This window comes from Oryx dammah, unplaced genomic scaffold (assembly GCF_014754425.2).
Source record: "Oryx dammah isolate SB20612 unplaced genomic scaffold, SCBI_Odam_1.1 HiC_scaffold_22, whole genome shotgun sequence".
NCBI lineage: Eukaryota > Metazoa > Chordata > Mammalia > Artiodactyla > Bovidae > Oryx > Oryx dammah.
The window spans coordinates 53235571-53262136 of NW_024070206.1; the positions used below are offsets into that span (position 1 = coordinate 53235571).

The following is a 26566-nucleotide window of genomic DNA, read 5'->3' on the forward strand; positions in this document are numbered from 1 at the left end:
CAATGAATTTCACCTTTTTCTCAAGCACACACAGAAACTTCTCCAGGATAGATCACATCCTGGGTCATAAATCTAGCATTGGTAAATTCAAAAAAAATTGAAATCATTCCAAGCATCTTTTCTGACCACAATGCAGTAAGATTAGATCTCAATTATAGGAGAAAAACTATTAAAAATTCCAACATATGGAGGCTGAACAACACCCTGCTGAATAACCAACAAATCACAGAAGAAATCAAAAAAGAAATCAAAATATGCATAGAAATGAATGAAAATGAAAACACAACAACCCCAAACCTGTGGGACACTGTAAAAACAGTGCTAAGGGGAAGATTCATAGCAATACAGGCATACCTCAAGAAACAAGAAAAAAGTCAAATAAACAACCTAACTCTACCCCTAAAGCAACTAGAAAAGGAAGAAATGAAGAACCCCAGGGTTAGTAGAAGGAAAGAAATCTTAAAAATTAGGGCAGAAATAAATGCAAAAGAAACAAAAGAGACCATAGCAAAAATCAACAAAGCTAAAAGCTGGTTCTTTGAAAGGATACATAAAATTGACAAACCATTAGCCAGACTCATCAAGAAACAAAAGGAGAAAAATCAAACCAATAATATTAGAAATGAAAATGGAGAGATCACAACAGACAACACAGAAATACAAAGGATCATGACACTACTATCAGCAATTATATGCAAATAAAATGGACAACGTGGAAGAAATGGACAAATTCTTAGAAAAGTACAACTTTCCAAAACTGAACCAGGAAGAAATAGAAAAATCTTAACAGACCCATCACAAGCACAGAAATTGAAACTGTAATCAGAAATCTTCCAGCAAACAAAAGCCCAGGTCCACATGGCTTCACAGCTGAATTCTACCAAAAATTTAGAGAAGAGCTAACACCTATGCTACTAAAACTCTTCCAGAAAATTGCAGAGGAAGGAAAACTTCCAAACTCATTCTATGAGGCCACCATCACCCTAATACTAAAACCTGACAAAAATGCCACACAAAGAAAGAAAACTACAGGCCAATATCACTGATGAACATAGATGCAAAAATCCTTAACAAAATCCTAGCAATCAGAATCCAACAACACATTAAAAAGATCATACATCATGACCAAGTGGGCTTTATCCCAGGGATGCAAGGATTCTTCAATATCCACAAATCAATCAATGTAATTCACCACATTAACAAATTGAAAAATAAAAGCCAAATGATCATCTCATTAGATGCAGAGAAAGCCTTTGACAAAATTCAACATCCATTTATGATAAAAGCTCTCCAGAAAGCAGGAATAGAAGGAACATTCCTCAACATAATAAAAGTTATATATGACAAACCCACAGCAAACATTATCCTCAATGGTGAAAAATTGAAAGCACTTCCCCTAAAGTCAGGAACAAGACAAGGGTGCCCACTCTCACCACTACTATTCAACATAGTTTTGGAAGTTTTGGCCACAGCAATCAGAGCAGAAAAAGAAATCAAAGGAATCCAGATTGGAAAAGAAGAAGTAAAACTCTCACTGTTTGTAGATGACATGATCCTCTACATAGAAAACCCTAAAGACTCCACCAGAAAATTACTAGAGCTAATCAATGAGTATAGTAAAGTTGTAGGATATAAAATCAACACACAGAAATCCCTTACATACCTATACACTAACAATGAGAAAACAGAAAGAGAAATTAAGGAAACAATTCCATTCACCATTGCAATGAAAAAAAAAATACTTAGGAATATATCTACCTAAAGAAACAAAAGACCTATATATAGAAAACTATAAAACACTGGTGAAAAGAAATCAAAGAGGACACTAATAGATGGAGAAATATACCATGTTCATGGATCGGAAAAATCAATATAGTGAAAATCAGTATACTACCCAAAGCAATCTATAGATTCAGTGAAATCCCTATCAAGCTTCCAGCGGTATTTTTCACAGAGCTAGAACAAATAATTTCACAATTTGTATGGAAATACAAAAAATTTCGAATAGCCAAAGCAATCTTGAGAAACAAGAGTAGCACTGAAGGAACCAAACTGCCTGACTTCAGGCTCTACTACAAAGCCACAGTCATCAAGACAGTATGGTACTGCCACAAAGACAGAAATATAGACCAGTGGAACAAAATAGAAAGCCCAGAGATAAATCCAGGCACCTATGGACACCTTATCTTTGACAAAGGAGGCAAGAATATACAATGGAGAAAAGACAATCTCTTTAAGAAGTGGTGCTGGGAAAACTGGTCAGCCACGTGTAAAAGAATGAAACTAGAACACTTTCTAACACCATACACAAAAATAAACTCAAAATGGATTAAAGATCTAAATGTAAGACCAGAAACTATAAAACTCCTAGAGGAGAACATAGGCAAAACACTCTGAAACATAAATCACAGCAGGATCCTCTATGTCCCATCTCCCAGAATATTGAAAATAAAAGCAAAAATAAACAAATGGGACCTAATTAAAATTAAAAGCTTCTGCACAACAAAGGAAACTATAAGCAAGGTGAAAAGACAGCCTTCAGAATGGGAGAAAATAATAGCAAATGAAGTAACTGACGAAGGACTAATTTCAAAAATATAGAAGCAACTCCTGCAGCTCAATTCCAGAAAAGTAAATGACCCAATCAAAAAACGGGCCAAAGAACTAAACAGATATTTCTCCAAAGAAGACATACAGATGACTAACAAACACATGAAAAGATGCTCAACATCACTCATTATCAGAGAAATGCAAATCAAAATCACAATAAGGTACCATTTCACACCAGTCAGAATGGCTGCTATCCAAAAGTTTATAGGCAATAAATGCTGGAGAGGGTGTGGAGAAAAGGGAACCCTCTTCCACTGTTGGTGGGAATGCAAACTAGTACAGCTACTATGGATAACATTGTGGAGATTGCTTAAAAACTGGAAATAGAACTGCCTTATGACTCAGCAATCCCACTACTGGGCATACACACCACAGAAACCAGAATTGAAAGAGACACGTGTACACCAATGTTCATCACAGTACTGTTTATAATAGCCAGGAAGTGGAAGCAACCTAGATGTACATCAGCAGATGAAAGGATAAGAAAGTTATGGTACATATACACAATGGAGTATTACTCAGCCATTAAAAAGAATACATTTGAATCACTTCTAATGAGGTGGGTAAAACTGGAGCCTATTATACAGAGGGAAGTAAGCCAAAAAGAAAAACACCAATACAGTATACTAACACATATATATGGAATTTAGAAAGATGGTAACAATAACCCTGTATGTGAGACAGCAAAAGAGACACAGATGTATAGAACAGTCTTTTGGACTCTGTGGGAGAGGGCAAGGGTGATTTGGGAGAATGGCACTGAAACATGTATAATATCATATATGAAATGAATTGCCAGTCCAGGTTCTATGCATGATACTAGATGCTTGGGGCTGATGCACTGGGATGAGCCAGAGGGATGGTATGGGGAGGGAGGAGTGAGGGGGGTTCAGGAAGAGGAACAGGTGTATACCCGTGGCGGATTCATGTTGCTGTATGGCAAAACCAATACAATATTGTAAAGTAATTAAACTCCAATTAAAATAAACAAATTTATATTAAAAAATAAATAAATGAATAACAATTTTTTAAAAAATGAGACATTTTAAGGACATTACAATTTAATGATACTGATTTATTTTTTAAAATAGTAAGGTTAAATTTAAGTTTAATATGTTGAAATAAATTTTGTCTTCATTTGTAAATTTCTACCAAAAGAAATACAGCATTAAATACTTATATGTATAATATATATATATATACAGATACCAAGGTGGTTCAGTGGTAAAGAATCCACCTGTCAATGCAGGAGAAACAGGGCACAGTCTCAGGGTCAGGAAGATCCCCTGGAGAAGGAAATGGGAACCCACTCCAGTATTCTTGCCTGGAGAATCCCACAGACAGAGGAGCCTGGCGGGCTACAGTCCATGGTGTTGCAAATAAATGGACATGAGTGAGCGAGTGAGCATGGCACAATACATGCTTGTAATTAAGAGTTCTTTTTTTTTTTTTAAATATTGGTCTTGGTTTACTAAAGGTCCAAGAAACTTGGTCAGTTATATTACCATTGCCTCTGAATTACAGTGAATGAAAGGAACATTTACTCAAAGTCAGCATTAATTCAAATATGATTGGACATATACTAATGCTAACAAAAATAATTACCATGAATCTGTATTATTATCATAAATACTATAATAAGGAGTGAATTGGTTTGGCATCTCTACAGAATACTTATTAAAATGTGTTGTTTTTTTTTACTACAACTGAAAGTAATATGCATTTAATATTATATTGTCTGTTTTTTCCAGTGAATCAAAGTTTATTTTGTAACTTAATCGAGATAATAAAACCCCTTCAGTTGATTAAGTAGATGGTTCATTAAAAGGCAGTTTATGATCTATAACTATATAAAAGGAAATGAAAAAGGGAGTAACTAATGTCATGAATATAAAATGTTATCTAAGATTATTTACACCAGAAAAAATGTGCTTTGATAATAAAAATGGGTAATCTTATACAAACACAGAAGTTTATGAATTTGTAAATTAACCTGCATGTTCTGAGCATTTATTTTAAAGAACATGTTCCACTTGCTAAAATCTTCAATGTGGCTATGTTGCTATATTGAATAAGGTAATGGGTGTACATACTGATAAGAAAGGTTTGCATTTACCAATTAGTCTTTGCTATTTATACTTGAAACTGTTTTTAATTCCCCTTTAAAGCTTTGAAATTGCTGAGACTCTGTTCAATGTCATCTGTGATGCCTCTAAATTTCTGAAGAACAGTCCATCATTTCTTTAGCAGTGTTCCCTAGAGGACCCTGTAAACACCCTAGGAAGCTAACACTGATTTGACACATAACGTAATACTAAATTTGATTTAAAATATTTTTATAGGCATACTATGTATTTTAAATTTAGACTATAAAATCTTTAAGGACAAAGACTACATCTTACTCATAATATTTCATTTTTTGAACTTATAATAATATGAGCCATGGTAGAAAATTAATTCATGTATCAGTTAGATGTCATTATGACTGCAAGTAACGGAAAAGTCATCATTGCTTAAATAAATACGGGTAATCATTCTCACAAAGCAAGGAGACTAGAGGTCTGGCTTCTATGTTCCATGCAGGTGCTTTCTCTCTTGTTCCACCATTTTTAACATTACAGGACACCTGTTACACTTGCCGTCTTTCCAGATCATGACTTTGTTCAGGTAGGAAGAATGCAGAAGGAAAGCGTTCTCATTCTCATATTTTCACATTTTTCTAGCGGATTTCCCCTCACATCTCATCAGCCAGAACCAAGTCATATGCTGCTTTAAGAGTTAAATGGGGGTCTGTCATGGAAGACTTAGACCACTCATGATTTAGCCCCTTCTGAGATGAAATAGGGTTTTACCCTTCCAGAGATCAATAGCTTCTGCCTTCTACTTGAACAAATCGTGCTTTAGTTAGCAGGGAAAAGGGGACCATTGAGCAGTTAATGGTCAATGTGTGTTGCAATAAATATTACCTGAAAAGGACCGGATTTGTTCAAATGAATTATTCATGCCCCACGCTAGCCCCAATTGGGTCTCTGCGTATTTATTTGTATTTGTTTGGCAAAATTAAATGGGAGCAATTTCTGTTTCTTTGAGGATAATTACGAATGCACGAATTCCTCTATATTTTTAGTTACTGTGGAAAGAAAAACATGCAGTGTTGAAAAGATGCCTTGTTTCTGTCAACTTAAGATAAGTCTTGCTCTTACCATTGCAGAGGAAATTCAAATGCAATTATGTTCTCTGTCTTTTCTTAGGCCTGAAAAGATAAACATGAATTTAGATTCCATTCATCGGTTAATCGAGGAAACACACATCTTCGGGATGAAGCAGTCAGGGGTTCGGTCACTGTGCGACTTGGCGGCACCTGCCCGGGCCCGCGGGGACCCCCGCAGCTCCTGTCCGTCTCCTCTCGGGCCGCAGTCTCCTGCCGCCCTCAGTGGCCATGCTCCCTCCTGGAGCGATTGGGATATCGGCGCAGAGCTTCGCCTGCGGGAGCTGGAGGAGGTCAAGGCCCGCGCCGCTCAGATGGAGAAGACCATGCGGTGGTGGTCGGACTGCACCGCTAACTGGAGGGAAAAGTGGAGTAAAGTTCGAGCCGAAAGGAACAGCGCCAGGGAGGAAGGCAGGCAACTCAGAATCAAGTTAGACATGGCCGTGAAAGAGCTGAGTGCTCTGAAAAAGAAGCAGACTTTGCCGCATCCGGCGGAGGCCACCCAGGACCGGAAGCTTCCTGGTTTCCCCGAAGTGGCCCGTGCACAGAGAGACCCATTGCAAATTGGTTCCAAAACGTGTGAGTCCATCAGAGAGTGTTTGGGAAAAAGAGAATTTCCCACCAAGGAGAACGCAAATAGTAAGGTCAGGAGAAGAATCCAGAGATTGTGTGCATATGTGAATGCTGTGTCTAGTCACAAGGAGGGGCGGGAAGATAGCAAAGCCAGTGGTGACTGGATTTGTTGTTTAGGCTGCTAGAACAAAGGACCACAGACTGGGTGACTTCAGAAACAGGAGTTTATTTTCTCACCATTCTAGAGGCTAGAAGTCTGATATCAAAGTGTTAGCAGGGCTGGCTTCCACTGAGGCCTTCTTCCTTGGCTAACAGACAGTCGTCTTCTCCCAGTGTTTTCACACCCGTTTTCCTCTGTCTGTGTCTATTGACCAAATTTCCTCCTCTTTAAAAAAAAAAAAAAAATTATTGAGTTATAGTTGATTTACAATGTTGTGTTAATTTCTACTGTATAGCTAAGTAATTCAGTTATACATATACATGTGTTGTTTTTCCTGACAATCTCTAGGTCCATCCATGGTGCTGCAGATGGCATTATTTCATTCTTTTTAATGGTTGAGTAATATTCCCTTGTATACATGTATCTTCTTTATCCATGACTCTGTCGAGGGATATTTAGGTTGCTTCCATGTCTTAGCTATTGTAAACAGTGCTGCAATGAACATTTTGGTGCATGTATCATTTGGGGCATGTTTTTCTCTGGCTATATTCACAGGAGAGGGATTGCAGGGTCATGTGGTAATTTGATAAATACTGGGCTTCCTTTCTGGCTCAGCTGGTAAAAGAATCTGTCTGCAATGCAGGAGACCTGGGTTCAATCCCTGGGTTGGGAAGATTCTCCGGAGAAGAGCAAGACTACTCACTCCAGTATTCTTGCCTGGAGAATTCCATGGACTGTATGGTTCATGGGGTTGCAAAGAGTCGGACTGGACTAAGCCACTTTCACTTTCACTTTCTTTTATTAACAACTCACAGAACGTGCCTAAGGAAACTAGGAATTCATGTTATCTCTTTAAATAGTTTATACTATTTACTGTTTATATTATTACTCCTTTCTATTTAATTCTACCTCTTAAACAAAAAAAAATAATATCTTGCTCTTCTATGATTCCATCTAAAATGTTAAGCTTTTCCATGATGTATAGGGTTTATGGTAGATATAATGTAGATTTCATTGTAAATGAAAACTTTTAAAACATTGTGGGGATACTTGTTTTATTAGAATAAGGTAGAACACTGAAAGGGAAAAAAAGCCTGAGAAATTATAAGTTAAACTTTGACCATATACCACTATTAGAGAATGGTAAATAAATGAAAATAAAAATTTGATGTTGAATCATAACATTTTATTTCTATTCAAAAATGTTTTTTTCATGATTTCTCTACATTGAATTTTAAAATTCAACACTAATCACTGTTTGTTTTTTTTTTTTTCCTTTCAGGAAGGGAGTTTAATTATTGACCCATTAAAATTAAGTGAGGAGATGAAACTCAGTCTAGACTGTCCTGATTTATTCAAGGATAGCATTTCTGAAAATTGTGCAGTGAGACCTGGATTAAGACCACAGGCAATAAATCTGCCTCTGGAGAATGAAGTGCCTGAAATTTCAGCTTTGCAGGGGCATTTGGATGATTTCCAAAAAGTCTTATGGAAAGAAAGGGAGTAAGTACTAATCACTGTCTTCCTTAATCAAGTCTGTCTTTCAGACTTTTTAAAATTGTGAAGTCTTGTAAGCTGGCCATTTGGTAAAGTATTTTACCTATGACTAAAATATTAATTACTAATATTTAAAAATGTGTTGTATGATATTGTCCATGAGGCTCTAGTTCTTAAACATGATCCGGAATTTAACTTTCAGTGTGACAATCTGTGACCATATTGGTGGCAGAGATTAGAATTCACCATTTTGAATTTTGAAAAGTTATAACATGTTAGTTTTTTATCTTAGCCTTGTTCTCATCATCTCTGGTAGATTCACATTTATTATATTTGAATTACTAATGTATATGGTTAACATAGCCTGTGTACTAACTTTTACAGCACTCATAGATTTCAGTGAGTCAGTAAAGTTGGATACGTTAATATTCATAATGGTCAGCTCACAATTTTGTGAGGTATTGATTGCCAAAAAAAGATGCTTTCTTCGTTGACCATTTAGGGTATAGAGGAAGGACACTAGACTTGAGATTAATATACCTGACATTCATCTTGTTCTGACAAACTCTAAATATGTGACATTGGATTAACCAAGAGTGTGTTATTGTCAGCTTCATAAAAATATGGATAGTGACGCCTGCGTTCCAACGGTCTATTGTTTCATAACAGAATTTCCCAAATGATGATTATTATTGAGATAGCAATCACCAGGTATTCTGCTCATGAATCTTGAGCATGAATCTGTATGGACAGCTCATCTCTTGCTACATGTGTCTTCAGCTGGGATGGCTCAAAGGACGGGGTGACTTTAGGTGTGTGGGGGTGTAGTGTATCATCTGAAGCCTCACTTAATCCCAGATCTGGCAGTTGATCTTTTTTTCTCATCTGGGTCTTAGTTGGAGCATCTTCACGTGGCCTATTTGTGTGGCCACTTGGCTCCCTCGTGGCATAATGGCTTGGCTGAGCATGAGCATCTGAAGGGCACAGAGAGAAATAGATGGTATTTTAATGACTTTGCTTCACAAGTCACATACTATCACTTCTGCCCTCTGCACTGAAATTTTATGAGTATCAAAGACAATGCCTAGGAAAGCAGCCTCTAATATGAATTACTCAACATGAGTTTTTTGTTGTTATTCCCTCTTGATTACCCTAGAAAATTATTAGCATTGTGTGGAGTATTCAATGGTACTTTAAAATGTGGCCCCTAGATCTGAAAAAAAAAAACTGGGAGTGTATATTATCACTAAGTATGCATATAACTATATATTATATAATGGTTTTAATTCCCCTGGTTTAAGTGGATTGAAACAGTGATAAGTATGCACACAGACCTCTCACAAATACTCTAAGCTCTATACCTGTCAATCCTTTTCTGTTAGCCACAAGCCTCTCGTGAGTCCCTTTGAAATTTATTCCTACCGCAAATTCCCTTTTTCAGATTCTTTGTACCTCACCATATGCACAGATTATGATAACACAAGTATCTGTGTAGGTAATAAATATTTGTTATTCTATTACCAAGTGTAAATTCCTAACAGAAGTGATCAACATTAATAGCAAAAGAGAATAAAATTGAATATTATGCCTGCACCCATGTGCTGTGCTTAGTCGCTCGGTCACGTGTAACTCTTTGCGATCCCATGGACTATAGCCCACCAGACTCCTCTGTTCATGGGGATTCTCTGGGCAAGAGTCCTGCACCCATATTAACAATTAATTTACTCTTGAACTACAAGTCTCAGTCAAGTTCTAACCTCTGGGCTTCATTCTTGAAGGATTTAACTTTTTAGTGGTTATAGACGTCTCTCCAACCCACTCGCATTTCTTCACCAACATATCATAACTGGAATAATGTGAAAATGCTGTTTCCTACATGTAAACTCCCCAAGGTGCCAGCTCGAATGATACACCTTTGTGTCTTTACACTCTCCCTTATACACGTACTCACGTATACATCATTTATGTTTTGACTTCTTGGGATAAATGAATAATTCCCGTGGTAAGTCAATCCTCCAGTTCTCAGCAGCTTCCATATATACACTGTAGACAGGCTAGAGAGAATGAAGGTGGAAACAGGACTTTTGATTCCATTTTGCTTCCTTACTCTCCCTTTAAGAAATAATCCCAAGAGTCCATGAATTAACATTAGCCAGCAATCCCCAGAAGGAAGTTGCAGAATCTTTTTTTTTTCTTCTGTATAAGAGAATGTTTCCCAAGGATATAGTATACACTGTCACAATAAATCTGTCTAATCTTTTAAATTCTTCCTCCTGCAATCTCAGTGAGTGGGTGGCTGGAGTTGAGAAGATGGGAATGTATTTTTTCCTATGTTCCCACTTAGTGGGAAACTTCTCTTGACTAGAGTAAAACAATTAACCTAGAGAACTTGGGGTCTCATTCCCAACATCATCACTGACTAGAATCCCCTCATCAAAAACACTTAAGTTTTTCTATTATTTGTACTCTGAGTATTATTCAGTTTGATAAATAATCGCTCAGTATCTGGAAGTTGCTTGTGTACTGAGAACTTGTATATTTGTGATCTCTTTAAAAAAATGACTTCCCAGGTAGAAAATTTGAGATGACAGAGGGAAAACTGATCCTCACATAGAATCAGTCAGTTCAGCTGCTCAGTCGTGTCCGACTCTTTGCGACCCCATGAATCGCAGCACGCCAGGCCTCCCTGCCCGTCACCAACTCCCGGAGTTCACTCAGACTCAGGTCCATCGAGTCCGTGATGCCATCCAGCCATCTCATCCTCTGTCGTCCCCTTCTCCTCCTGCCCCCAATCCCTCCCAGCATCAGAGTCTTTTCCAATGAGTCAACTCTTTGCATGAGGTGGCCAAAGTACTGGAGTTTCAGCTTTAGCATCATTCCCTCCAAAGAAATCCCGGGGTTGATCTCCTTCAGAATGGACTGGTTGGATCTCTTTCTAGTCCAAGGGACTCTCAAGAGTCTGCTCCAACACCACAGTTCAAAAGCATCAATTCTTCGGTGCTCAGCCTTCTTCACAGTGCAACTCTCATATCCATACATGACCACAGGAAAAACCAGAGCCTTGACTAGACGGACCTTAGTCGGCAAAGTAATAGGAAGAACTTTAGCAAATCACACTCTAAGTGAGAGAGACGATGGGATAAACTATTCTGGTGCAGTGTTTTAGCATTTAGAATTGGTTCTAAAGTTAAACTGCAGATGGCACCTGCATCCCTTAGAAAGTGTTGGCTTTGTGTTGATTAATCTGAGTTTTAGTCTTCCTTTTAATTTATTTATTTTTACTTGAAGGATAATTGCTTTACAGTATTGTATTGGTTTCTACTAAACATCAACATGAATCAGCCATAGATTTACCCATGTTTCTTGATTTGTTTTCAATATAAGAAGAGTTTTGCTTTGCTTCATTAAATGTTGTGATTTTCCATAATAAAATTAGATTTTAAATATTGGTGAGATGGTATCCCAAGTTGAAAATGCTCCAGTGATTAGCATGAGATAGAAATATAGATATATATATGCACACACGGATGTGAATATGTGTGTATCCCTCAATTAACATAATGAAAAATTTCATGCAAGTCTGGTAATGTGCGTGTGTGCTTAGTCGTGTTCGACTTTTTGCAACACTATGGATTCTAGCCTGCCAAACTCCTCTGTGCATGAGATTTTTCAGGCAAGAATACTGGAGTGGGTTGCTGTTTCCTCCACCAGGAGATCTTCCCCACCCAGGGATTGAACCTGCATCTCCTGTGTCTCCTGCATTGCAAGCAAATTCTTTCTTTACCTGCTGAGCCATCAGGAGAACCCCATTTTATTCTACCTTTTGATCACATCTCCTTGCTTTGCCCATCTCCCAGCTCCTGGCATCCACCACTCTATTCTCTGTTTCTTCTTTTTTTTTTTTTGATTTATTTTTTTTATTGAAGCATAATTGCTTTACAGAATTTTGTTGTTTTCTGTCAAACCTCGACGTGAATCAGCCATTGTTATATATGTACGTCTCTGTTTCTTTAAGTTCAACTTAAATTTAGGCCCTTGATCCAGTTCAAGTTAATTTTTGTATTTTTTTTCCTTTACTGTAAAGTATCTCTTTTGTGTTTGGGCAGTCCTGTACCTATGAGAGAATCTATCTGCATAGACTATAAAAACGCTAGTACGTTTCTACCTCAGTTCCCTTTGCAGGTATGCTGCAGACCTTTGACATAGCCATCTGGATATTTTAGCAGAAGGCATTACTCCAAAAAGAAGAGTGCACCAGAATCCAACCTGGTGAGGGGGGAAGACAGTGGATGTGATCACTTCTTGTTTTCAGAGCCAAAGTGATCTCTTGTGTCTGGTGACACCATCCTGTGACTTGAGTTGGGGGTATTGAGGTCATGCTGTGAGGTCTGTGCCTAAAAGGTGATTGCAGTGTAGTGCTGGCGGGAAGATTTACTATGGCTTTATTTCTGGTGTTTCTGACTCTGCACATTCCCCATTTGCTTTTCTGGCTCTCCCAGAGATTCCTTGTGCTATTAATATCCCTTTCTACTTAAATGAGCTGATGCAAGTGTATTGTTTGTCAATCACATAGTTGATATCAGGATAATGTAAGGCAACAGGCAGTGGGAGCATCTGAGGACCAGTTCTGTGACCTGAGGTGGGTTTTTCTCCTGGCTGTGTGCCTCCACGCATTGGTCTCTGATCCTCTTGGGCATCTCCAAGCTTAACAGTATTCTTTAAAATCATCTCTTTTCTAATTAAATTACCTGTATATGACTTTGGCTGTTTGTTGAAAGATGCTGAAAATGCTGAAAATGAAAGATATTGAGAGATGTTACTGCTGAAAGATGTAGTTATAAATAGGAGTGAAATCACAAAGTGACAAATATGTTGCTTATTAAAAGTATACTTGTATAATTTTGTATTATTCATCATGTAATATTAACTTTATTTATTTATTTTATTTTACTTTACAATTCTGTATTGGTTTTGCCATACATTGACATGAATCCACCACGGGTGTACATGCATTCACAAACCTGAACCCCCCTCCCACCCCCCCTCCCCACAACATCTCTCTGGGTCGTCCCCGCGTACCAGCCCCAAGCGTGCCATATCCTGCATCGGACATAGACTGGCAATTCGATTCTTACATGATATTATACATGTTTCAATACCATTCTCCCAAGTCATCTCACCCTCTCCCTCTCTCACTGAGTCCAAAAGTCCGTTATACACATCTGTGTCTTTTTTGCTGTCCTGCATACAGGGTCATCATTGCCATCTTTCTAAATTCCATATATATGTGTTAGTATACTGTATTGGTGTTTTTCTTTCTGGCTTACTTCACTCTGTATAATCGGCTCCAGTTTCATCCATCTCATCAGAACTGATTCAAATGTATTCTTTTTAACGGCTGAGTAATACTCCATTGTGTATATGTACCACAGCTTTCTTATTCATTCATCTGCTGATGGACATCTAGGTTGTTTCCATGTCCTGGCTATTATAAACAGTGCTGCGATGAGCACTGGGGTACATGTGTCTCTTTCAATTCTGGTTTCCTCTGTGTGTATGCCCAGCAGTGGGATTGCTGGGTCATAAGGTAGTTCTATTTGCAATTTTTTAAGGAATCTCCACACTGTTCTCCATAGTGGCTGTACTAGTTTGCATTCCCACCAACAGTGTAGGAGGGTTCCCTTCTCTCCACACCCTCTCCAGCATTTATTGCTTGCAGATTTTTGGATCGCAGACATTCTGACTGGTGTGAAGTGGTACCTCATTGTGGTTTTGATTTGCATTTCTCTAATAATGAGTTATGTTGAGCATCTTTTCATGTGTTTGTTAGCCATCCGTATGTCTTCTTTGGAGAAATATCTATTTAGTTCTTTGGCCCATTTTTTGATTGGGTCGTTTATTTTTCTGGACTAACGGAAACTATGCTGCTGCTAAGTCACTCGTGTCCGACTCTGTGTGACCCCATAGACGGTAGCCCACCAGGCTCCCCCATCCCTAGGATTCTGTATCTAGATCTAATTACAAATTAATGACTTTTGCCTGGCAAAAAAATTGACATAGGTCTCTAAGAAAATACTGACTAGATACTTTACAATGAAATTTCACACAGGTTTCAAAAATGAGTTAATATCTGTTGTTAGATAGTAATGTTTCAAGGATTTTATTTCTGAAAAATATTTTGGTTAATCTTCTTGTCTAGATGTTTAAAATTTATGCTCACTTATTATGAGATCATCATGGGATAGTTAACAAGTATCAAAAGATTTCACAGAAATATAATCATATTCATATAAAACCATTTTGGCTCATATATTATTTTTAGATCATGAAATATATATATTAGCAGTTTGATTTTTTAAAGTTTATGTAATCATATTAAAATGTTGTATTTTTTCTGAGCTTTGTCTTAGTAACTTTGTTTTTCTAAAGAATGTGTGCATAAAAGATGCAATATTCTTTAAAGTAAATTAGGTTTTTTTTTTCTTGTTTGCCTTCTTGTAGTTCAAATAATATGAAGATAATTTAAATTCCAATTATAAATTTAAGTATAATTATCAATTTTGAAAATCCCTCTGAAATGTAGAACAAATGGATTAGGCCAGAAAATTAAGGATTTAAAGAATGTCCTTTGTTGCATACATTTACATGTTCACTGTCCTTACAGCCTACTGCTCAAAACAAATAGTTACAAATTTTTTTAATACAGCTATGCTAAAAAGAATCCAAGCATCACATTGCTATTAAATAAATTTTAATCAATTGCCTGTTCTCTCACTTCTCTGACTAAATTGTACCCTTTTACATAATAAAATGTATATTTTCTTTTACTAAATAATAAATAATTTATTATTCTATTTATCATATTCTTTTACTAAAGTAAATAATAATAACTTCTAATAAATATTAGTGTTTTTATTTAAGATGCATACTTAAAGAGAAAAATAATAGAGTATTTTAATCTACCTTAAATAAAAAATACAAATGATTATGTATTCATTTTAATATACTTTGCAAAATTCAATTATTTTTCTTTCATGAACTGGTTTTGGTTACTTATTCTGAGTCTAGACATAATCTAAATATAGCTGTATCTTTAGACTATATCTATATTTTATATATCAAACTAAGATTAAAAGTTTGACATATCATTTGAAAGGTTCTTCTTGAACGTCTTATAAAACTATTCAGTGTATAGCTACCCCAATAATTTTGATGACATTTTTGAGGATCAGCATTTATTCTATAGTAACTATAAGTCATTTTAATGTTAATATAAGCTTCTTTTACTAACATTATAATCTGATTTATTAAAGTGTAATGTTACAAGCTGATGCTGATTTCTCAACATGTGTAATTTTGAATTTATAAATTTAGACTTTTCTCAAATTTTCAAGTATAAGTTTTATATTCTAGTTATAAATATATTCTCAAAATTAATTTTGAGAAAATTTGTCACTGTGCACTTCTTTACACAAATATAGTTGGTTAATATTCGTTAATAAACTTATTTTATTAATTTAAGGTTTTCCTTTTCCATTTTGAAATTATCAATTACTGACAACATATTCTACTCATGTAATTCTAGTAAATTAAAATTGTAAATACAGTGATTCTTAAACATTTTAATGAAATCATAAGCAGTACAATTCGATTATATTTTCAACTTAAATTTACAAGTTCAAGTTAATACTTACAAATATTTAAATATTCCTTATCATCTAAAACTTCAAAAGCTAAATGCCAAACATATATGTTAATGTACAATTGACTTTTATATATTCTTTCTATATTCAACACAAAATATTAGTATTTGGAAGCTTGTTCATTGTTTCTATACTTAGTACTATTCTTGAAATCCCAGACAGAGTTACTAAGGCAAAAATCATAGCATGGTAAGCAACTTGGGTGTCATCAGCTGGCTAAGTCTGTTTATCTATCAGAAGTTTTGGAGTCATTTTGGGACCTTGACTTCAATAGTTGAGGTTGAGAAAAATGGACATTTTTCTTTGTTCATTGCAATATATTTGCTGTGTTAATAAGGGATTCCAAAATATAGTCCTATAAATGGTACTGGTGGTTTTTTTTTTTTTACAATTGAGCCTTTTGAGGTGAAGGGAGGCCTGGTGTGTTGCGATTCATGGGGTCGCAAAGAGTCGGACATGACTGAGCGACTGAACTGAACTGAACTGAAAGCCATAACAGGGGAAGGAAATGGGAACCCACACCAGAATTCTTGCCTAGAGAATCCCGTGGACAGAGGAGCCTAGTGGGCTGCTGTCCATGGGGTCGCACAGAGTCGGGCACGACTGAAGCGACTTAGTATGCACGCATGCATTGGAGAAGGAAATGGCAACCCACTCCAGTATTCTTGCCTGGAGAATCCCATGGACGGAGGAGCCCGGTGGGCTGCCATCTACAGGGTCGCACAGAGTCAGGCATGACTGAAGCGACTTAGCAGCAACAGCAAAGCCATAACAAATTTTTTTATATCCTCTCATTTTATGACTTGATTCATGCAAATATAATAATGAACAACTGTTTAGTTGTTTAGTTGCTTCGTTTTGCAACCCTAAGGACTGTAGCCCACCAGGCTCCTTTGTCCATGGGATTTCCCAGGTAAGAATACTGGAGTGGGTTGCCATTTCCTTCTGCAGCAGATCTTCTTGACCCAAGGATTGAACCTGTGTCTCCTGCATTGGCAAGCAGATTCTTTATCACTGAGTCATCAGGGAGCACCCTCAGTGGGGTTCTTACCCATTGACTGAATTAAACTAATATGTTTATGGCCTAGTTGTATTTTAAATTATTTTCATAGTGTTGCTAGCTAGAAGATTCATAGTTCTTGTAAATATGGAAATGACATTCCATTGGTAATGTCAGGCACATTTTCTATTTCTAAGACACTGCAAGTGACAATTTGGCCGTGTGTCCACCACAAAATAACATGTATCATTATTTTTCTAGCTTCTTATGTTTTACCACTGTTTCTTCCCCAGCTTTGTCCACCATTTGATCCCCAAATTAAGTCTACATATTTTTCATTTTGTTAGTATCATTTCCTATATCAGCTCTCTTCAGTTGCATAAAAAGATAATTATGATTCAGAGACTCGGGACAATAGTGTATTTTGTCCAGGTGGATGCAAGGTCAGCTGACCTCCACTGGCCCAGCTGGGCTTGGCTTCTTGGTAAGGCTGGACTCAGTTCTGCTTTCTATGTTTATTTGGGGGGCAGATGTTCCTGGGGAAGCTCTGTCCACAGTGATGGCTGAGGCATAACACCAGAAGCCTAACCACGCAAATTCAGTTCAGATTTCTGCAATCCGTCACTTTGGCTAATATCTCATTGTCAAAGCCTAGAATCGAGGGCTGGGGAAAGCAACTCTGTCCATAGAAGCAGAGGAGAGAAAATGAGTATTTATAACAGTAATCTAGTGGCGCTAGTGGTAAAGAACCCACCTGATGATGCAGGAGACATAAGAGATGCAGGCTTGGTTCTTGGGTCGGGAAGATCTGGAGGGAGGGCATGGTAACCCATTCCAGTATTCTTGCTTAGAGAATCCCATGGACAGGGGAGTCTGGTGGGCTACAGTCCATAGGGTCTCAAAGAGCCAGACATGACAAGTGATTTACCACGCACCCCATACAATCTACTACCTGGATGAGGACTGGCCATTTGCAAAGGTTGACCTTTGTTAATTACAACCAGAAATAAACAGTTATTTTCAGTGATTCACTCTAACAGACATGTGGGCGTGGGAAAAATAATCAATGATGAGATACTAAAGGACCAGATTTTAATTCAAGTTTTGTCACTCTACAAATAGAGAAATTAATTTCAATTATTTTAACTAATTTAAAGATCCCAGGGAAATTATTAAAACAGAATTGCAAAAAATACAGTATTTTTGTGTCTCCAGTAAATGATTGATTACTTAAATTGTTAGATGGGCTCCTTAGTATTCTCTGTCATATCAAAGAATTCTTCATATACAGTCACAATATGAAGTTGGATTAAAACCATGTTAAACTTAGAAACATACATACCTACTATGTAAGGAAACAATATGAATAAGAAGCATTGAAAGAAATGAATGAACAATGCAGGGGAAAGTAGGCAGAAACTCAATTATTTGGTCCTGGCAAAGCCAAATTAAATATATTTAAATTACTGTAACAGAGAAGGCAGTGAAACCCTACTCCAGCACTCTTGCCTGGAAAATCCCATGGACGGAGGAGCCTGGTAGGCTGCAGTCCATGGGGTCTCGAAGAGTCGGACAGAACTGAGAGACTTCACTTTCACTTTTCATTTTCATGTATTGGAGAAGGAAATGGCAACCCACTCCAGTGTTCTTGCCTGGAGAATCCCAGGGACAGTGGAGCCTGGTGGGCTGCTGTCTATGGGGTCGCACAAAGTCGGACATGACTGAAGGACTTAGCAGCAGCAGCAGCAAACTACTGTAAAGCCAGTTGGCAGAAAAACAAATTAAACTCACTTTTATCCAATATTTGCAATTTTTAATAAGCGAAAAGAAAGTTTTCTATCCTGACAATGATCATATGTAAATATCAAAAATTAGGAAAATAGAAAATCTAAAATTGAATGCATTCCTAAAATTGTGTTTAAATTGTAAGACTATTTTGCTTTTGGTTCTCTATTTAGAATGCGCTTATCTTTGGAAAAAGAGATAGAACGACTGGAGTCGGCTTTGTCTGTGTGGAAATGGAAGTATGAAGAACTGAAAGAAGCAAAGGCAAAAAGTCTGAAACAGGTAGGGAGATGTACAATGTAAAGGGAGCATGAAAGTATTTTCTCTGTTCCGTGTGTAACCTGGTGGGCAGAAGACTGAGTAGACAGAGAAAAGGAGGTTAACAGATTGAATTCCCTCCATAAGAGATATTTTAACTCCTGTATCAATAGTGGAATCAGTGAAATCAAATTTGAGCCATAAGAAATCTTGTTCTATGTTTTTAATGAATACATTAAAAATGAATACATTCATTTTTAATGAATATTTTAAAAATAACACACATTTTTAATAATAGCATGACACAATTAATTATCCAGTTCTGGCACATATGAGGAAATAAGACAGCCGAAGATGCCATCGTATCAGAGCATCTATAATAACCAGCTTTATCTTACTCTTTTATAAAGCTGTCTGAAAATATTCATTTATCTCAAATGTATTTTAGGTTCTTTTCATATTGGCATTATAGTTATTCAGAATTAGCCATTAGCCTTTATACAATTCCTTTGTGCTTTCATCAATAAAATGCTCTCATGAATGCTTTCCATGATTTATTAATATTCATTATTTAAATAATACTGTATGTATTCTGTGTACTAAGACACTGTACTAGGCAAGTGTGTGATAGAATAATAAGCAGAGCAAAGTAAAGCAAAATATGGAGCAAAAGTACTGACATACTAAATGCTCTCAAATGAATTACAGTTTAGTTCATATGTGTGCTGTATACATACATACACATATGTAGTGGAGAAGACTCTTGAGAGTCCCTTGGACTGCAAGGAGACCAAACCAGTCCATCCTAAAGGAGATCAACCCTGAATGCTCATTGGAAGGACTGATGCTGAAGCTGAAGCTCCAATACTTTGGGCACTTGATGCAAAGAACCGACTCATTGGAGAAGACCCTGATGCTGGGAAGAATTGAAGGCAGGAGGAGAAGGGAAGGGGGCGACAGAGGATGAGATGGTTGGATGGCATCTCCGACTCAATGGGCATGAATTTGAGCAAGCTCCAGGAGACAGTGAAGGACAAAGAAGCCTGGTATGCTGCAGTCCACGGGGTCGCAAAGAGTCGGACGCGACTGAGCGACTGAAGAGCAACAAATACACGTACGATCTGTTGGTGTCTAAAGAAGCTGTGTATCAAAATATTATGTAACCATGCCTTAATCTAAAACACTCCTCCAACAGATTCATTAGAAGCAATAGCTTCTGTTCATGAAATTCCATATGAACGTTGCTGCAGGTTTGTTTCCAGCAAGTGATAAAGTGTGGAGTCATTGACCCAAGTCTGCCGAAATACAGTGAGGGAATATGCACAGACCTTTGTTGCCCCTTGTTATGTGTTATTTGCATGCATCCTGACATTCGTAAAGCATAGTTATCATCATTCACAGGTTTACAACTAGCCTTCTGCATCAACCCAATGTCTCCTACCTAAAAATCATTTTTTAAAGAAAGATAATTTCAAACTGTGAGAACCACAGGCAATGTGGTAACATTTCTCAATGAGACATAAATTTTAAAAAGTTAAGCTAGATAAAGTTTATTTCTGCCTTATGGATTCATGTTATACTGTCAGAGGTTTTTTTTTTCCCATCTTAAACCATGATTATGTATGTGATGTATGCGTGTATACAAACACACATTTATGATGGATTCACCATATTTATATTCACGGATACCTAAGTGAACATGATGTCTCTGGGTGTGAACACTGACATTAAATTGATGTTCTATAGGAAAAATATCTCATAATGCAAAAAACATGTTATGCTTTGGATGTATGGGTATTTGTCTTAGAATGAGTTCTAAATCTGATTGAGAAAATTAATACTTAAGATAGAATGCATCTTTAATTGAAACCATGCATTTACAGTATCCTGCCACTAGTGGGCAGTGCAGACTTGATAACATCAATTTAGCTTTTGAAAGCAACTGTTTTTGAAAAAGTTCATGGTTTTGAGTTGGTTTACAAAATGATAATTATATTTTAAAACATTTAATGATTTCTATTCAAAGATGATATTTGAGGGTATCAAATTGGGAAATGTCTACTTTAAATTGCTTAACACAGCTTTGTCGATGAGAAAAAAATAAAACCAACGTAGAATTTCATAGCGTAAATAGGGTCTTTATTTTGATGCCCATGCAGAAATGTATATTAAAACATATGTGATCCTTTTACTAGATAAAATGATAGAATGTCTGGAATAGAGGAAGCTTCAAAATTGTTGAGGAAAATTTGTTTAAATGTCTGGACTTGTGAATGCATCTTTCAGTTAAATGAACTAAAAATTTGAAAAATGAAGAAAACTGGCAATGAATGAAAAAAAAGAGTTTTTATTGCAGAGGATGAAAAGTTAACAGATTTAAAAATATTGTTCAAATTATTTACATGGACTTATTTTTCTAAAATTTTTTTTTTTTTTATTTATTTGGCTGTGGCAGGCCTTAGTTGTGACATGTGGGAGCTAGTTTCCTGATCAGGGATGGAACCTAGGCCTCCTGCATTGGGAGCACAGTCTTAACCACTGGACCACCAGAGAAATCCCTATGTTATGCTATGCTATGCTAAGTCGCTTCAGTCGTGTCCGACTCTGTGCGGCCCCATAGACGGCAGTCCACCAGGCTCCACCGTCCCTGGGATTCTCCAGGCAAGAACACTGGAGTGGGTTGTCATTTCCTTCTCCAATGCATGAAAGTGAAAAGTGAAAGTGAAGTCGCTCAGTCGTGTCCGACTCTTGGCGACCCCATGGACTGCAGCCCACCAGGCTCCTCTGTCCACGGGATTTTCCAGGCAAGAGTATTGGAGTGGGGTGCCATTGCCTTCTCCGAGAGAAGTCCCTACATGGGATTTTTAAAAAAATATTTCTTCCCTTGTCCTAAAAGGGAATTTATGATATTCAGAGACTTTGGAAGTCATGTAGTATACACATATAATTTACTTTTATAAAACATTATAAAATGTTTAAAAAAATTTAGACAATAAAAATATTTCAGTTCAGTTCAGTTGCTCAGTCATGTCTGACTCTTTGTGACCCCATGAATTGCAGCACGCCAGGCCTCCCTGTCCATCACCCGGAATTCACTCAGACTCATGTTCATCGAGTCAGTGATGCCATCCAGCCATCTCATCGTCTGTTGTCCCCTTCTTCTCCCGACCCCAATCCCTCCCAGCATCAGAGTCTTTTCCAATGAGTCAACTCTTCCCATAAGATGGCCAAAGTACTGAAGTTTCAGCTTTAGCATCATTCCTTCCAAAGAAATCCCAGGGCTGATCTCCTTCAGAATGGACTGGTTGGATCTCCTTGCAGTCCAAGGGACTCCCAACACCATAGTTCACAAGCATCAATTCTTCGGCGCTAAGCCTTCTTCACAGTCCAACTCTCACATCCATACATGACTACTAGAAAAACCATAGCCTTGACTAGACGGACCTTAGTCGGCAAAGTAATGTCTGCTTTTGAATATGCTATCTAGGTTGGTCAATGAGCAACATGTAATTTTTATATATTCTTTGTTTAATTGTTTTATAATAGATTGTAAGAGACAGGAATCTTACAGTACATTTAGAAAGGTCATTGTACAGTAGTTATAAATGTGAAATATTTAAAATTCAAATAAGTTGATTGACAGATAAAGTTAGCATGATACATCCTCAGGAACTTCATATGAATTCTCCTTTCTTACTCCACTTCTCAACAATTCTGATAAATGACCCTTTCACTGTAGATTTTCATCTATAAAAGTTTTTGAATATTGCATAATTCTTTTTAAATGCCTGAAACTTACAAACAAATACATGCCTGGCAAAAAACTGCTAATGGAGAGATTAGAAGTTTTTAGAGTTGGAAACAGATGTGCTTAATAGACCAAGTTTTTTAAAAATGTATTTGAAAGTGTGGTGTGCTTTAGAGGGAAATCATTCTTAAATTACTTACACTTAGAGAAGAGTAAATATGAGAATTTAATTGTAAAATCTAATAGGTATTTAAAATGCAACTTAGACAATGAGCAGCAGTAGAGATGGTTGTATTCAAAATGCTGTTCCCATGCTGAATTTAATACTCAGTCAGCTTTCCCTCTGTGAGTCTGTGAATACTGATTTGAAATTAGATTATGAATTCCAAGAGTGCTGTAATGACCATTTTTATGGAACTCATAATATAGAGAATCAAATATTCACATAAGTATTATCAATTACAAATAAGTATGATACCTTGCTTTAACAATAAGTGACTGATTCTTTACATAATTGAAGCTTTTTTTTTTTAACCATATGTAGAGAAAACTGCTAGTATTTTAAAACTGACCTTAAGCTAAAATATGAAATTGTAACTTTTTAACCTTTCTTTGAAAATTTTGTTCTTTTACCTGGTGTCTTTTCAGAGACTTTGTTTAGAAATCTTCTATCTTCTTGTGATAATAGCAAAGTCCCTAGTATTTTATTGTTTACAGTGTTCTTTTATAAATATTTGTTTTAAATACTTATAGTGTTAGTTGCTCAGTCGTATCCAACTCTTTGTGATCTCATGGATTGTAGCCCTCCAGCTCCTCTGTCCACAGAACTTTCCAGGCAAGTATACTGGAATGGGTTGCCATTTCCTTCTCCAGGGGATCTTCCCTACTCAGGGGTAGAGCTCCAGTCTCTTGTGTCTGCTGCACTGGCGGGCAGATTCTTGAACACTGCAGCACCTGGGGAGAATAGGTGAAATCCTAGACTAGTTTTATTACCTGGGAGGCTACTGTCCTACATCACTGAAGATTTTAGATTTTCCAGGGTACTGAAGTGAACCTTCACATCTGTCATCCCATGCATCATGAAAATCTGTTCAACTTGTTCTTTGCAAGACATAAATCAAGAGAAAGAGTGAGACTGATAAAATACCATATTAGAATTCTATAAATGTATAAGAACAATGAAGCCTATGGGACACCACTTTGCTCATACAAGTGCCTTCAAGACCTTTTAAACAAATGTAGTTAAGAATAATGTAAGCACTAAATTACGTAAGTCAGAATTAATTGAACTACTAGTGGATAATTTATAGACATCGCCAAGGTAACCCTCAGAACACTGATATGACTGACTTAACTCTGAAGCTATTATAAGTATTATGAAAGAAAATTAGGCTACTCAGAACCTACTTTACTTGTACTAATAGAAACATAAAGTGGTAAAGAAAAATGATAGGTTGAAATCAGATGTTTTAGCATCTGATTAAGTTAACCAATACTAATTTAAAATTTTAAATATATTACAAAGAAGTCAGCTGATATTTAATTAATCTACACAAATGAATACTTTGAGAATGATGATTGAAGTAGGTTGAAAAGATAAAATTAAGGTCTCTAAGGGAGTTACACAGTGGCCATGACCAGTTGTCTGTGAACATCTTTATTCTCTATTCCAGCTGACAGGACACTTTCCAGCGATGCATGCCCATAAATCCAAAAATTCTGGTTTTATCTTTTCCGAGAAGAAATCCCTATACAGGGATACTCAGTTAAGACCATTCTGGAGATAAGGAGCCTACTTTTAGTAAATAGCATGAGCTTTTTTTTTACTTGCAAGGCAGTTTTCATGTTGAAAAGGAGATTGGATCAAGGCATTCTGCTCATGTCAGCTCTGCTATGAATATACTGACATCAAAGGTATTGATTGTAGACACCTGAGTGAAGGAAGCAGCTATAAAACAGGAAGGCGTAGTACACCATTTAAAAAACTGATATAAAAAAATCTGAAAAATATGTGCCCATTATTTTCATCTGCATTATCATTTCATAACTCTATAAACATTTCTTTTTTTTCAAATATACACTTTAAAGACAAGGTCTGGAGTTAGGAATTCATGATATTTTGGGGGTAGAAGGTGGCATGTGTTTTGGTGGGGGGAGTTCCAAGTATTTCTAATGATTTTGTTTACCTTTATGGAGGTGTAATTGATATGGAAACAATTGCACACAATGTATCCATTTTGATGAGTTTGGATACACATCATGTTACCATCATGATGTGTGTCCAAGGCACTAAACTTGTCCCTCACCTCCAGCATTTTTCTTGTGTTCTTATGTGTGTGTTTGCTTGCTTTGTTGTAAGAACACTTCACATGAGTTCTGTCCTTTTAACATATTGCGTTGGCTCAGATTTAAACCTGAACATTTTAAAGGGCGCAATACCATATCATTGGGCTTCCCAGGTGATTGAGTGGTAAAGAATCCACCTGCCAAGTGGGAGATGTGGGTTCAGTCCCTGGGTGACAAAGATCCCCTGGAGAAGGAAATGGCAACCCACTCCAGTATTCTTGCCTAGGAAATCCCAAGGAGAGAGAAGCCTGGTGGGCTACAGTCCAAAAGAATTGGGTGTGACTTAGCAGCTAAAGAACAACCATAATGCTGTATTGTTAACGACAAGTACTATGCTGGACTACAGATCTCTCGAACTCATTCATCTTGCTCAACAGAAACTTTCTATTCATTTAAACACAATTCCTCATTTTGGCCTCCCCTGCTCCTAGCCCCTGGTAACCATCCTATTCTGCTGCTGCTGCTGCTAAGTCACTTCAGTCGTGTCCGACTCTATGCGACCCCATAGAAGGCAGCCCACTAGGCTCCTCTGTCCCTGAGATTCTCCAGGCAGGAATACTGGAGTGGGTTGCCATTTCCATCTCCAATGCATGAAACTGAAAAGTGAAAGTGAAGTAGCTCAGTCGTATCCGACTCTTAGCAACCCCATGGACTGCAGCCTACCAGGCTCCTCCATCTATGGGATTTTCCAGGCGAGAGTACTGGAGTGGGTTGCCATTGCCTTCTCCAACCATCCTATTCCACATTTCTGTAAATCGGGCTGTTTTAGATATACATCATATGAGCATCATGCCGTATTTGTCTTTCTGTTATTGACTTACTTCACTTTAGCATAACTTCCTCTAGGTTCATCCCTGTTGCAAATGGCAGGATTTCCTTACCTTTAAGGCAGAATGAGATTCCGCTGAATGTATATACCTCATTGTCTTTATTCATTCACTGTTCATGGACATTTGGCTTGTTTCCTTGTCTTGGCTGTTGTGAATAATGGCCGCAGTAAATATGAGGATGGCCTTCCCTGGTGGCTCAGCAGTAAAGAATCCACCTGCAATGCAGGAGCTGTGAGTTCGATCCCTGGGTCAGGAAGATACCCTGGAGGAGGGCAGGGAAACCCACTCCAGTGTTCTTGGATAGAGTTACCTGGTGGGCTACAGTCCCTAGGGCCACAAATAGTCAGACACAACTGAAGCAACAGCACGCACGCATGCACCCACATAGGTACATGCAGATATCTCTTAAGAGACCTTGATTTCAGTTATTTTGGTTATATACCCAGCAGTAGGATTGCTGGATCACATGGTACTTATATTTTTAATTTTTAAAGGAACCCCTGAATGTTCTCCATAGTGGAGATTTCCCATATACCTCCTGTCCCTACCCATAAAAGCCTTTCCAGTGGTCAATATCACTCAGCAGAATGGTACACATTTTACCAAGGATGAAAGTACCTTGACACATGGTCACTCAGAGTCTACCATTTACCCTAGGGTTCAGTCTCAGTGTGAATGCACCTTAGGGTACGTTCTATGGGTTGTGACAAACTTATCCTGATATATATCCACCATGATGCTATCAAACGTAGTGCTTTTACGGTCTTAAAAATCCTCTGCTCCATGCATTCATCCTTCCTTGCCCCAGCTCTTCCAACACCTGGTAACCACTGATATTTTATTGTCTC

At 37.3% G+C, this 26566-nt stretch overlaps 1 protein-coding gene across 1 annotated transcript in view; it reads left to right on the forward strand.

Moving 5' to 3' along the window:
- CCDC102B (coiled-coil domain containing 102B) overlaps window positions 1-26566 on the forward strand; it is a 269181-nt gene that overhangs the window by 44496 nt on the left and 198119 nt on the right. Inside the window, exons 2-4 of the mRNA XM_040264340.1 lie at window positions 5862-6462; window positions 7834-8054; window positions 18710-18818. Of these exons, the coding sequence (XP_040120274.1) occupies window positions 5878-6462; window positions 7834-8054; window positions 18710-18818 (915 nt within the window). The 5' untranslated portion in view covers window positions 5862-5877. The remainder of the gene's footprint in view (window positions 1-5861; window positions 6463-7833; window positions 8055-18709; window positions 18819-26566) is intronic.